The sequence below is a fragment of the Peromyscus maniculatus genome, chromosome 8 (assembly GCF_049852395.1).
Source record: "Peromyscus maniculatus bairdii isolate BWxNUB_F1_BW_parent chromosome 8, HU_Pman_BW_mat_3.1, whole genome shotgun sequence".
NCBI classification, from domain to species: Eukaryota; Metazoa; Chordata; class Mammalia; order Rodentia; family Cricetidae; genus Peromyscus; species Peromyscus maniculatus.
In genome coordinates, this window is record NC_134859.1 from 78,503,007 (window position 1) to 78,515,884 (window position 12,878).

The 12,878-nt window shown below is 39.6% G+C and overlaps 1 protein-coding gene across 1 annotated transcript; it reads right to left on the reverse strand.

The window, feature by feature from the left end:
* Positions 1-8,935: 8,935 nt before the first annotated feature.
* On the reverse strand, positions 8,936-12,546 carry Kif2b (kinesin family member 2B). The gene has a single exon (XM_006972008.3). The coding sequence runs from the start codon at positions 12,425-12,427 to the stop codon at positions 10,421-10,423; it is 2,007 nt and encodes a 668-aa protein (XP_006972070.1). The 5' UTR covers positions 12,428-12,546; the 3' UTR covers positions 8,936-10,420.
* Between the last annotated feature and the right edge of the window lie 332 nt (positions 12,547-12,878).

The following is a 12,878-nucleotide window of genomic DNA, read 5'->3' on the forward strand; positions in this document are numbered from 1 at the left end:
ACACTGCTTTCTTTTTAACACAGATAACAACTCTATTCCTTGTAAATCATTTTCTCCTGTGATTTCTATGTCTTTCTTTCCTCCCATCCCTATTTTTTCCCTGTTCTTCTGACTTCTCATTTTTTAACCCTTTGCACCGAGGAACTATTGACTCTCTCATCCTTTAGCACTCATGATCATGGGTTTCTGCCTCTGGACTTCAGTTATCTGAATACTTTTCTGAATGACTGCGCTCATGAGGAATGTTCAGACCCCCTTAATGTAAAAGTCATTAGGTAGCAAATATTTATGCTTCCTCTATGTGCCAGGTGCTTAGGGCAGATGCCTCAAGAAGAATGACATGGTTCAGTCCTTCAAGTTTTAATTCTTTTTTTGCAGTATTGATTCTTGTACATGCACCTTTTTCTATGGTACTCTTTCTCCTTCAATATAGTTTCTTACAGTTCCATCCCCTCCATAACAGTTGGATAATGATTACAGCATGCCTTTCAACGAGAAGCTTGTTAATACAGAGATTCAGAGGAAAGGAAATAGTTCCACAGTCTAGCCTTGCATCTTAAAATCAACTTTTGGAATCTACAGTAGTGACTGAGGCAGCTCATAGGTATGCAGAAGATTGTGTCATTTTTTTTTCAACTTTATTACTTTTTGTCTAAGTATAATCTTCTGAGTCTCATGCCATAAAATATATTCATAAACATTCTTCCCATATCCCTGTCCAAATAAGATCCAGGAAAAAAACTCAGAACACTATTGCAAGTGGGAAGTCTGTTCTACTTTCATTTCTGTTATGGTGATGAAATTCCCTCACAAAAGTAAATAATATGCAGGATAGAGGATTTGCTTTAGCTCACAACTCCAAGTTACAGTCAATTATTGCAGGGAAATGAGATAGCAAGAACTTGAAGCAGCTGATCATGTGATATTCGAAGTTATGAGAAGAGAAAATTAGTGAACATGTCAACTAGCTTCCTCTGCTCTTGTACAACACAGGTCCCAATCTCAGGTAATGGTGTCACCCAGTTCCAGATGGGCTCTTTTCACATCCATCAAGGCAATTGAGGCAATCCTCTTCAGACATGTTCACAAGGCAATCTAATCTAGAAAATCTCTCATTGAGACAGAATTCCAAAATGATTCTAGATTGTGTCAAATTGACAGTTAAACTCACCATCATAGTAGCCTTGTGTCATTTTCCTCTCGAGCCATATAATATGGGGTGAAGATAAAATTCTACACTGGTATCAGGATTCAGAAACTGACTCAAACAGTTTTTTTTTTTGCTGGGACCTTTAATGCTGGCAGATCCTCCATCAGAATAGTGAACATTGTATGTTGCCCAACAATAGTTGGAAGCCAAAGTTATCAAGCTAAAGGTTACTAGCAGGTAGCAGAAAAGAGTAAAATATTGGCTTATCTGGCCAAGTGTAACAGTAGATGACAACAGTAGATGACAAAAGACTGAGAATACCCTGTGGCTAAATCAAAGAAAAAGCATTAGTAGCTGCACTGTGGAGGTTTTTTGTTGGCTATCTAGCTGGAGATATGAGTAAGGTAGATGCAGTACAGGCATGTAACTGCTTCCTTACAAATGTGAGCAAATATGGAAGACTAAGCCTCCAAGTGTCAATACCCATATGAAAATTTTAGGATCTGTCATTGGACAGAATTATTTTTCAAAAAGAAATTAAGAAAAATATATGTATTTGCTCTTACATTCAAGATAGTTAAAGGTGATAGAAGGTATAATTATTCCCACATGAATTTTAAGTATGGTACTTATGAAGTACCAATGACCAGTGTGATGTGAGATATGTATGAACTTGACATACATCAAATAAAATGTTACCCTCCCTCCCAAAGACAATTTTAAAGGGGAATAAGAACTCGGAACAAGTTTCTAACTAATGGTCCTTCACACCCAGGGACTTGGTTTGCTTACCTCTCTTGAGTACCCTTACTTTCACCTCAGCTGTAAGATCCCTCCACCATCACATCATCGTTATACATACATGGATGGACCACTGCTATGGTTTCAAAGGGGAATGTCCATAGGCTCACATGTTGGAACATTTGGCTTTGAATTTATAACACAATGCTTTGGAGAGCTAGAAAACCTTTAGAAAATGAAGCTTTGCTGGAAGAAGTAGATAAACCTTGAGGCATTATATCCTGATCACACTTGCTCTTCACTCTCTGCCTCCTGACTGCCAATGCAAATGTGAATGGCCACAGTTTGGTTTCTGCCTCCAAGTCTTCCCAGTGTCTTGGACTTTATCCCTTTGAAACGTAAGCAGAATAAGCTTTTCCTCCTCTCTCCCTTCCTCCCTCCATCCCTCCCTCCCCCTCCTTTCTTCCTTAAATTGCTTCTTGTCAGGTATTTTGTAACAACAATAAATAATGCTGCTCTGAACATAACTGAACATGTGTCCTTATGGTACGATTGAGTATTCCTTGGATATGTGTCCAAGAGTGGTATAGCTGGGTCTTGAGGAAGATTGATTGAGGAAGGTTTTCTGAGAAACCACTATACTGAGTTCCAAAATGGCTATACAAGTTTGCACTCCCACCAGCAGGGGAGGATTGTGTCCCTTACTCCACATCCTCTCCAACATAAGCTGTCTTCAGTGTTTTCAATCTTAGCCATTCTGACAGGTGTAAGGTGGTATCTCAGAGTCATTTTAATTTGTATTTCCCTGATGACTAAGGATGTTGAGGAATTCCTTAAATGTCTTTCGGACATTTGAGAGTCTTCTGTTGAGAATGATCTGTTTAGCTCTGTAGCCCATTTTTTAATTGGACTGTTAGGTATTTTGATGTCTAGTTTCTTGAGTTCTTTATATATTCTGGACATCAGCCCTCTGTCAGATGTAGGGTTGGTGAAGATCTTTTCCCATTCTATAGGTTGTCGTTTTGTCTTATTGACTTTGCTCTATAGAAGCTTCTCAGTTTCAAGAGGTCACATTTATTAATTGTTACTCTCAGTGTCTGTGCTACTGGTGTTATATTTAGGAAGTGATCTCCAGTGCCAATTCATTCAGGACTAATTCCTACTTTCTCTTCTTTCAGGTTCAGAGCAACTTGATTTATGTTGAGGTCGTTGATCCATTTGGACTTAAATTTTGTGCATGGTGACAGATATGGATTTATTTGTAATCTTCTACATGTTGACTTCCAGTTATGCCACCACCATTTGTTGAAGATGCTTTCTTTTTTTCCCATTGTACAATTTTGGCTTCTTTGTCAAAAATTGGATGTTCATATGTGTGCAAATTGTCAGGGTCTCCAATTTGATTCCATTGGTCCACATGTTGGTTTTTATGCCAGTACCAAGCTGTTTTTATTACTGTAGCTCTATAGTAGAGCTTGAAGTCAGGGATCATGATGCCTGCAGAGGTTGTATTATTATACAGGATTCTTTTAGCTATCCTGTTTTTTTTTTGTTGTTTGTTTGTTTTTCCATATGAAGTTGAGTATTGTTCTTTCCAAGTCTGTGAATTGTGTTGGAATTTTGATGGGGATTGCATTGAATCTGTAAATTGCTTTTGATAAGATTGCCATTTTTACTATGTTAATTCTACCTATCCATGAGCATGGGAGACCTTTCCACTTTCTGATATCTTCTTCAATTTCTTTCTTCAGAGACTTGTTCTTGTTGTATAGGTCCTTCGCTTGCTAGGTTAGTGTTATCCCAAGGTATTTTATGTCATTTGTGGCTGTTGTAAAGGGTGATATTTCTCTGATTTCTTTCTCAGCCCTTTTTATCATTTATATAAAGGAGGGCTACTAATTTTTTTTAGTTAATCTTGCATCCTGCCACATTACTGATAAGAAAAGTATTGTCACTCAGTGACAACTTTCCTAATCCTTTTGTCTAAATGAACTGTTCCTATGTTTTCAAGTTACTTCATTCACTAACCTGGAATTTTAAACAAAAATATCTTCCTTACTGCAAGGATTTGTCTTCTCATTTATACTATAAATTCATCAAGGACAGGGACCACCATAAACCTATGTTTCTATCTTCAGCATTAGTCTATTAGAGGATTAAAATCTTTCATTAGTACTTTCTGTGTTGGTTATCCAAGGATTCTGAGATTAATTTAGTAAGTACTTTAAATAACTTTTCACAGTTATGAAACAGATGAGATAATAATGAAGCCTAGAGAGGGGCACAATGTGTTTGAATTCACATAGCTACCAGATGACAAATAATTAAATCAAACCCAGAATCTGACTCTAGGTTTGATAATTCTTCCTCATTGATCTTGTTTATTCCTGATAACAATTTAAAACCATGTGCAGATAGCATAAGATAAATGATTCATTCTCTAGGATGGCCCAGTGCATCTTCTCTTTTCATCCTTGTGGACCAAATAAAATCTGGACCTAAGCATGGGATATAAGGTAACTACGTCAAAACTCACCAATTATTTCAGTGTAACACTATTTGTATTTGTCATTGTGATGATTTCCTCATTTTCCCAAGAATCATTTCATTCCTTTTTATTGCTACCTTTTGTATTTGTTTCCTATCTTTATAACAGAATACATGACACTTGTCATATACAAAGAAGTTTGTTTAGCTCATTGATTTGAATGATGAATGTCCATACAAGTGGCTCCATCTGGTGAAGTCCTCGTATGGTATCCTTGTACTTTGGAAACACTGAGGACAAATATTTGGGTGTGTAGAGAAAAAACAGTAGGGTCAGTCTACTCCCTCCCGAGACAGAACTTCATTGATTCCTAGTAGTGAGCTACTTACTCTCTTCTCTTATAAGTGGTCTCTCAATTTTGCCTCCTCTTCAACTGAATAGCAGCCCAGGAGTCAGGAAAGACAAGTTATATTCAGATCATAGAGCCATTTAAGTCCTTCTAGTCTACTAATGACTGCAGTAGCATCCTGCACGGTCAGGATCATCTCAAATGCATAACTGCGGAGGCTGCTCAGATGATTTTATCCGTAGTTACTGACTTAGTGCCACATCTTGCTTAAACCATTAAAACGTTCTGTACTTTTTTTCCTTTTTTAACTTCTAAGATTAAATTTATTTAAAATTAAAAAGGAAATGACATGAAAAGAAAAAAATCACATTTCAAGAAAATAATAAGTTAAGGTTTGCTGTGAGTAATTGCTTGTTTGAAGAATAAAAAGAATTGCACAAATAATTCATAAATGACAGGTTGGCTTTGAAGATAATATCTTACCCTATGAACAACAGGCAACTTTTGACATTGATTTTCTCAGGGAGCAGACATTAGTAACTGTATTACTGCTGTTGGAATGATTCAAAGAAAAATTTATTTATTCATTCACTCATCATATACACACATATACATATACACATACATATATATCGCATCAACTCTTTATGTAGATGGCTAAAAATAATTGACTAAATGAAAGTAATAGAATAATAGTTTGCAAACTTGCTATTGCAAGCTAATAATAGAAGGAAATTTTGCAGTTATGAAATCTTTAGCTTAGAATTTTAATGCCAGTTTTTATTAGTTGCAAGTTCACACAGTAATTTAAAATGTCTGTCCACTACAGGAGAAAATATACTTTAATTAATAGATAAGCATAGCTTATAATTAGCATGCCAAGGTTTTCGTGTGTAAATGGATGCTTTCAAAGTACTAGAAGTATTTATTTTTCTCAGATTGGGAGCTCTGACATTTTCCTTACAATCTTATTAGACTGTTAATTTACTTTGCAATCCTCCTTTTTAACTGCAGGGCATCTGCTCAAATTGTCAACAGTTCTCCTAGTGAACTCCAGTTGATTTGCTTCCTGAGAATGTTTCATTACAGAATATTTTATTTGATACATATTTTCCCATCGTTTCAAAAGCCATATGTATTCCTAAGAAATGTTTTGTTTTGTTTTCTTTGACAGGATCTCTCTACGTAGCCCAGGTGGTCCTAGAACTTATGCACACCAGGCTGGCCTTAAAATCAGAGTCTTGCTTTACTACTGCTGGGATGACAGGCATAAGCCACAAGGCCTGGCCCAGAAAATGATTAAAACCAGTGGACAGGGTAATATGCATTTAACTGATGATGAATTGAAGAAACTCAAGGGGAGCAGAGATCTGTAGATATGTACAGCAGAATTTCTGGGGAATATATTCATCAATATATATGAATATGTATACTACATACCACATGCAAAAATATGCAATGTAATACATTTATAACATCTTCTTGATGGAAGAATAAAAAATGTAGGTGGAATTGCTACCAGGAATTTGATTCATTTTCCAATGACTTTTTTGGTTTTTAATTTTCGTTAGCATATAATAATTATGAAAAGTAATGTACTCCATTGCAACATTTACACACATACATGTACTGTACTTTGATCATGTTCACTCTACCTTATTTTTTATTTTTATCACTTTAAATATTTTTTGTTAGTTTTAAATGTTTAAGCTGGGAGGTGGTGGTGCATGCCTTTAACCCCAGAACTCAGGAGGAAGAGGCAAGTGGATCTCTGACTTCAAGGCCAGCCTAGTCTATGGAGCAATTTCAGGACAGCCAGGGCTGCATAGAGAAGCCCTATTTTGAAAAAAGAAAAAACAATTAAATCTCTCCCTCCAGCTCCCCCATGTCCTATCTCTTTAAGCCCTCCTCTGTCACTCCCACTCCCAAATTGATAGCATTTTATTTTTGATACTACACACACACACACACACACACACACACACACACACACACACACATCATATAATGTGCACAAACCTGCTGAGTCCATTCTTGTTATCTGTGTGTAGATGCTTTCAAGGATGAGCTCGTTGTACTGGATAACCAATCAAGGAGCTCATCTCTGGGTTTAGCTAATTACTCTCCTCTCTAACTTTACCTTTTATCATCTACTCTCTCTTTTCCTGTTTTTTTCTCCTTTGGCCACTGCCTCTTTCTAAACTCATAGATTCCACATATGAGAGAACACAGACTACTATCTTTGTGATGCTGATCTCATCTTACATGAGGGTATACAGTAGCATCAATTTCATCTCAAAGGACACAATTTCATTCTTCTTTTTGGCTTAATAAAACTTGCTCAAGTATACACATTTTATCCACTCACGGGTTAATTGCTGATTACATGACTTGTCTGTGTGCTACAGTGACCACCATCTTGGGAAAAAGTAACACTATTATACACTGATATGCTAACTAGTATCTTTCAGATGTGTGTACACATGTGTATACATGAATCTGTCCTGTTGGTAAAATTGAAGCATCACTAACATACGTAGATGAGTATGATTATGTGATATTGGTAAAAAAATCTTTTAGAAAACCTCTTAGCATGACCAATTTTGCTAAATGTGCATATATCACACACTGAGGAATTCCATATATATATGGAAGAATATATATATATATATATATTATATATAAAATCTATCTCCTCTCTCTCTCTCTCTCTCTCTCTCTCTCTCTCTCTCTCTCTCTCTCGTGTGTGTGTGTGTGTGTGTGTGTGTGTGTGTATGTGCGTGTGTGTGTGTGCCCAAATCCCAAGGAGCAATGTCAAAAGTCAGAATACACGTAATTGTGATTGAAAGAAGCAAACCAGGGTTGTACCCATATCTGAAACACTATCCCATATGAAGTGAAGAGGAAGCTGCTAGAAAACTATGGTTATATCTAGTGTGTGGTCCTCCTCGCTCAGGTGAATTTACCTTGTAAAGCATTGAGCCATAATGACTTTGTACTTTATACTTGTTAGAAAACAAAATAATTGATATCAAAAGGCTCAAAGTCCAAGTAGTTTATCCAAACTTTTATGTGTGATAGAACTGTTAGGGTACTTGAAATCATAAGTAGAACAATGGTGATAATAGAAATGTTTTAATTGTCATAACTGATGAGACAGAGGGGAAAAATCAAACAACCTTATCTTTTCATTAAATCATCTCAGTAACAACTAAAATTGAGGGTAGTTTCTGTTTGTGTGTGTGAGCACATGTGTGTGTATGTGTGTGTGTGTTGCATTTGTGCCTGCTTGCACACTCCCAGTTGTTGTATAGTATAGTGGAAGACACCAGGCATCCTGCTTTATCACAGTCCACTTCATCCTCTTGTGACAGGGTCGCTCACTAAAGTTGAGGCTTGCCACTTTGCAGCCATTGCTCTCCAGCAATCTTTCCCAATACGTACCCATTTCCCTTAAGTGCTAGTGTTATAGAAATGAATTACCACATTTTACTCTTAACATGGGTGTTGGGGCTCGGACCTCACATCTACCTGCTTGTACAGCAAAACCTCATACCCACTGAATCACCCTCCTCTGCCCCAGATTTTTACCCTGTTCTTTTATATATATTATATAAGGTGTACATTTTTTGTTCTTCTCTCATATATTTCATCCCAACCACAGTTTTCCCTCCCTCCCCTCTCCCCAGTCTCTCTCCTTGAACCTAGATCCATTACCCTCTCTCTTCCCTCAGAAAAGAGCATGCCTCCCAGGGACATCCAGCAACTGATGGGAGTAGATGCAGAGCCTCACAGCCAAACATAGGCAGAGCTTAGAGATTCTTTGGAGGAAGGACCAGAAGAACCAGAGGGTTCAGGGACATCACAGAACAAGGCCCACAGAAAAATCTGACCAAGAGTTATTGGAACTCACAGAAATCAGGGGCTAGACTGTAGGAGTCTAACACAGCTCCTCTGCATATTATCAGTAGCTGAGTAGTAGCTTGGTGTTCTTGTGGGATTCCTAGCAGTGGGCGCAGGCCCTGTCTCAGACTGTTTTGCCAACTTGTGTGGCCTTTCTCCTCCTACTGGGTTACTTCCTCCAGCTTTGATGTGATTGTAGGTGCCTGCTCTTACGGCAGCTTATGATGCCATATTTTGTGGATGTCCCATTATTTTTTTGTTGAAGGAAGTTTTCATTTAATGAATCAGTCATCTTATACTAAAGTTTAATTTGAAAAGTTCTGGTTGTTTAATAATAATGTACAATTTCATCTGAAGAAATCAATCAACATAGAAACACATTTAATGACAAGTATATGAGCTACTAAAGACCAAAGGTCTTTGCTGGTTTCACACTCTGCTCTTCATAGGTGCCAGTATTCAATTACTATGTGTATGGTCACCTTATATATAATTGTCATCAGTTCCTCTCAGGTCTCTGTATTATTAGAGTTTGAAACAATAAGCTATTCTTGCTAAATGTGGCTCCAATATTTGAAGGCTACATTTTTGTGTACCCGTTTTCCCAGACTTGTCTTATACTTACAGTGTAAATCACTTGAGTTCTTTATAGATGAGTTTAGAATTGACAGATTTGGAGCCACAAGATCCTATTCTTAGATGTTTGTTGATATTAGGGCACTAATTTATTGTGTGTGTGTTAAATTATTATATTTCCATCCCCATATTAGATTAACATTCTTCTTTTTAAAAGATAGACTTCTTGTCTCTTGAATCTATAAAGTTCTCCATATTTAATTGATGCAGACATTAAATTTTCTCATGATCTTTTCATGTGCTTTAGACGGTTGTGGAATATGTTGCCCTTTATATAGGAAGTTTCCTGTTTGTTTGCTGACTCTTGCCCCAAATTGAAACCCGGAGTTCTGGTTTCACAGCATACCAGTGAAAAATATAACAATGTGTGAAAAATTAGACATCAATCCAAATTCTCTACACGAACAGAAACACACACACACACACACACACACACACACACACACACACACACGGCTCAGTAATAATTACAATAATAACTTAAATGCTAAGATATAAACAAACAAAACCCTCTCAATTCTAGGCTCCCAGACAGCTGACTTTTCTCTTTCTCTTCCTAGAATGACTCAATCTCAGAAACCATTTGAATCAACACAACAGTGCAAACGAGAAAGATTTATAAGTGGGTATGTGATTGACTCTTCCTTGGTGTTTTCTTGCCCATCCCTTTAATTCATGGTATTTTGTTTTGCCAACTACAAAGTTAGGGAATCTAATTTCATTGCAGATGGTTTCTTCTACAGCAGGGTTTCTCAACCTCAGGACTATTTTAATTTTCAAAAAAAAAATAGATAATTTGTCTAGAAAGGGAGGAAGTTCCTCCCATTATAGAATATTTAGCAAGCTCTTTGGTGATCCACATTATGTCATCATCCCTCTACCCCAGTTATAATAATCAATACGTTTCTTAACATTGCCAGTTCTCAGTACTGACAGGGACAAGGCAAATTCTTTACAGTGGCACACAGCAAACTACACTATGGAAATACAGAGGAAGAAGAAAAGACCACATTTTTTGATGAGGATGATTTGAGATGTAAGCTCTCCAGGGGACCTTTATACTTAGATAATTTGGACAGATTTCTCCTGTAATAAGAGGTAGAAACTTCAGAACTGGATCCAAGATTTCATTCCTGATCTCCGGCCTTCGCTGTCACTCGACTTGGTTTTTCTTCTGGAGGTCAGCTCGTAGTAATTGGAGCTTCCTTTGGATCTCAGTCAGCACACCGATTTTCTGCTCCAGAATGGACAGTGACTGGGCAATGCAAAAATCCACGTCGCAGTTTATTCCATCAGCTGTCTCCTGGATGGCCTCCCACCACTGGCTAGATCTCCTCCATGAAGCTGCTGGGTCCTTTGTTAATGTGATTTCATCACTTTCTTTTTCTTCCTCGCTCTGTATAATAGGTATTTGAATAAATTTATCCCTCTGAAGGGACTTTTCTGAATTCGTATTGTCCTTTTCTAACATTAGTGGTACTTCATGACCATCTGGAGAGAGGCAGTGATGGTAGGGCCTGGCCTCTAGGGCTAATTCTTTAACTCTGTTTGCGTATCTTAAAGTATTGAGGGTGTTTTCACACGAAGTCATTCCGGGTGAGATAGTAGCAATCATGCATGTGGAGGAGTTCTGGCCTATGAAGGAGTCCCGGAGCACCTGCGTGAGTTTGCTGGCTCTGAATGGGGTATGAGACTTGTTCTTACCCAAGGCTCTGATGCATTCCTTCAGGGCTAGGAGACTCTTATTTATTTCAGCCCCTTCCAGCTGCCTCTTTCGGTTGGCCTTGGCAGTATCTGCCCCCCTTTCATTCCCAGCTAAGTCAACAAGGGAAAACTTGCCATGCAGTTTCCCTCCCGACTTAAGGATGAGCTGGAACACCGCGTGACTCCTGGATGAGTGGGCGTTGACAGAGGTCTGTCCGGAAGTCCGACAGCTATTTCCGAGCTCCACCAGAGTCAGGACTTCCTCCACACAAGACACCTCCTGCTCCTGCAGCCCCACAACTTGCACTTGCTGATTTCCATCCTCGAGGACTTGAAGCTTCTTCTTCCAGTTTAACAGATCATAGACTTTGCCACCATAAATCTCAAAGAATGTCCCATAGACTTTGAGTTCCAATTTCTCATAGGCAGGGTTTCTCAGCAGGAGAAAGACATCCTGAGCCACCAGGGCGTAAATGCCTTTCGAACAATCTTGAGCCTTTCCAGAAAAGGCTCCACCCATGGTGTGGGTTTTTCCACTGCCAGTCTGCCCATAGGCAAAGCAAGTGGCCATGCCCTTCCGGAAGATGGACTCCACCAAAGGCCGGGCAGTGAATTGGTAAACTAACTCGTTGGATGCCGTGTCATCGAAAGCATGGTCAAAACAGAAGGTCTGGTTTTCCAAGTAGCGGGTTAGGTCCACCTTTTGTTTAGATTCGTGCACCGTGACCACATTGTGCGAGGGGATAGTGATGATATCTAGGTCCTTCATGGTGTTCTCTCTCTCATTAAGAGGGCGCTTCCTCACGCACACACAGATCCGGTGGTCTTCTGCGGGCTCCAGGCTGGATATTTTGCTGCTGTCCAGATGCCTGCGGTACTCTTCAATCATACGCATAATCTCATAGTTCGGGTTTCCAGTGTTGATGTCAAGCGCTCGTCTAGCTCGGATCTCTAGCTGCAGTCGCCTGCGCTTCTCTCGCTGCTTCTGCAGCTTTTCAATTTCCCTTAGGCAGGGGGATTTCTTCCGCTTCATCAGACAAGGATTACTGGGGACCACCAGGGCTTGGCTGTCCCCTGATGGTGTTTCATTTCTGTGTGGGATCATCGCAATCCACTTGGTGGCTGTTCGCTGGTCCCCGATGGCAGTACTGGGTGTTGCGGATACTGGGCGCAGGGGTCTCTGTGACCGTTGGTGTTCAGCAGAGGCCAGAGCTGGATTCAACAGAAACACAGTCTCTAGTTCGATCTTCTTTCCCTTTTTGACTCCTTTCTCAACCCACTCTACTGTGACCCAAGAGTTTTCTCTGTTGATCTCTGTGACCACAGCCAGGTGGATCCGTTTGTCCCTGCGCTGGATCGCCACACAGATGCCCACCTGGAAGTCTGTGAAGTGGGATTTCAAAGGTTTAAGGGGTGAGAGGCGTGGGGCTAGAGGAACGCAGAATTGGCTGGCCATGATGAGTGGTGGAATTACCAGGGCTCGCTTTCTGAGCCTTTCTGGCGTTGGCGCGGCAGGACCTGAGTCCAAGCCAGCCTGAATGCCTGGAGCTCGAGCGCAGGTGTGCGGTTGCTCAGGCCTTTGTGAGGCAAGCGCCAGGGCATTGGCTGAGGGCCTGCACGTCACAAAGAGGACCAAAAGAAGACGCTGAAGAGATGAAGGCCTGTAGGTAAAGGATCAGTGGCACCATCCGTGTATAGAGGCAGCTAAAATAGTTTGTGTCCTGCCAATGAGCATGGATGGATCTAAGGACTATGTGTGTTTGGAGTGGGGAGTGGTGACTGGATCTGGGTAATGAAGGAATACAGGAAACAAAGATGTCATAGGAATTGTGGTTTGGGTTCATGTAAGCACCATGAATGTTCAGACTTAACCTTTGAACATATCCATTCTCCTCCACGGTCTTAGT

What these genes read in the sequence shown, in the direction of transcription:
- Kif2b (XM_006972008.3), bottom strand. Translation starts at nt 12,427, where the DNA reads ATGGCCAGCCAATTCTGCGTTCCTCTAGCCCCACGCCTCTCACCCCTT.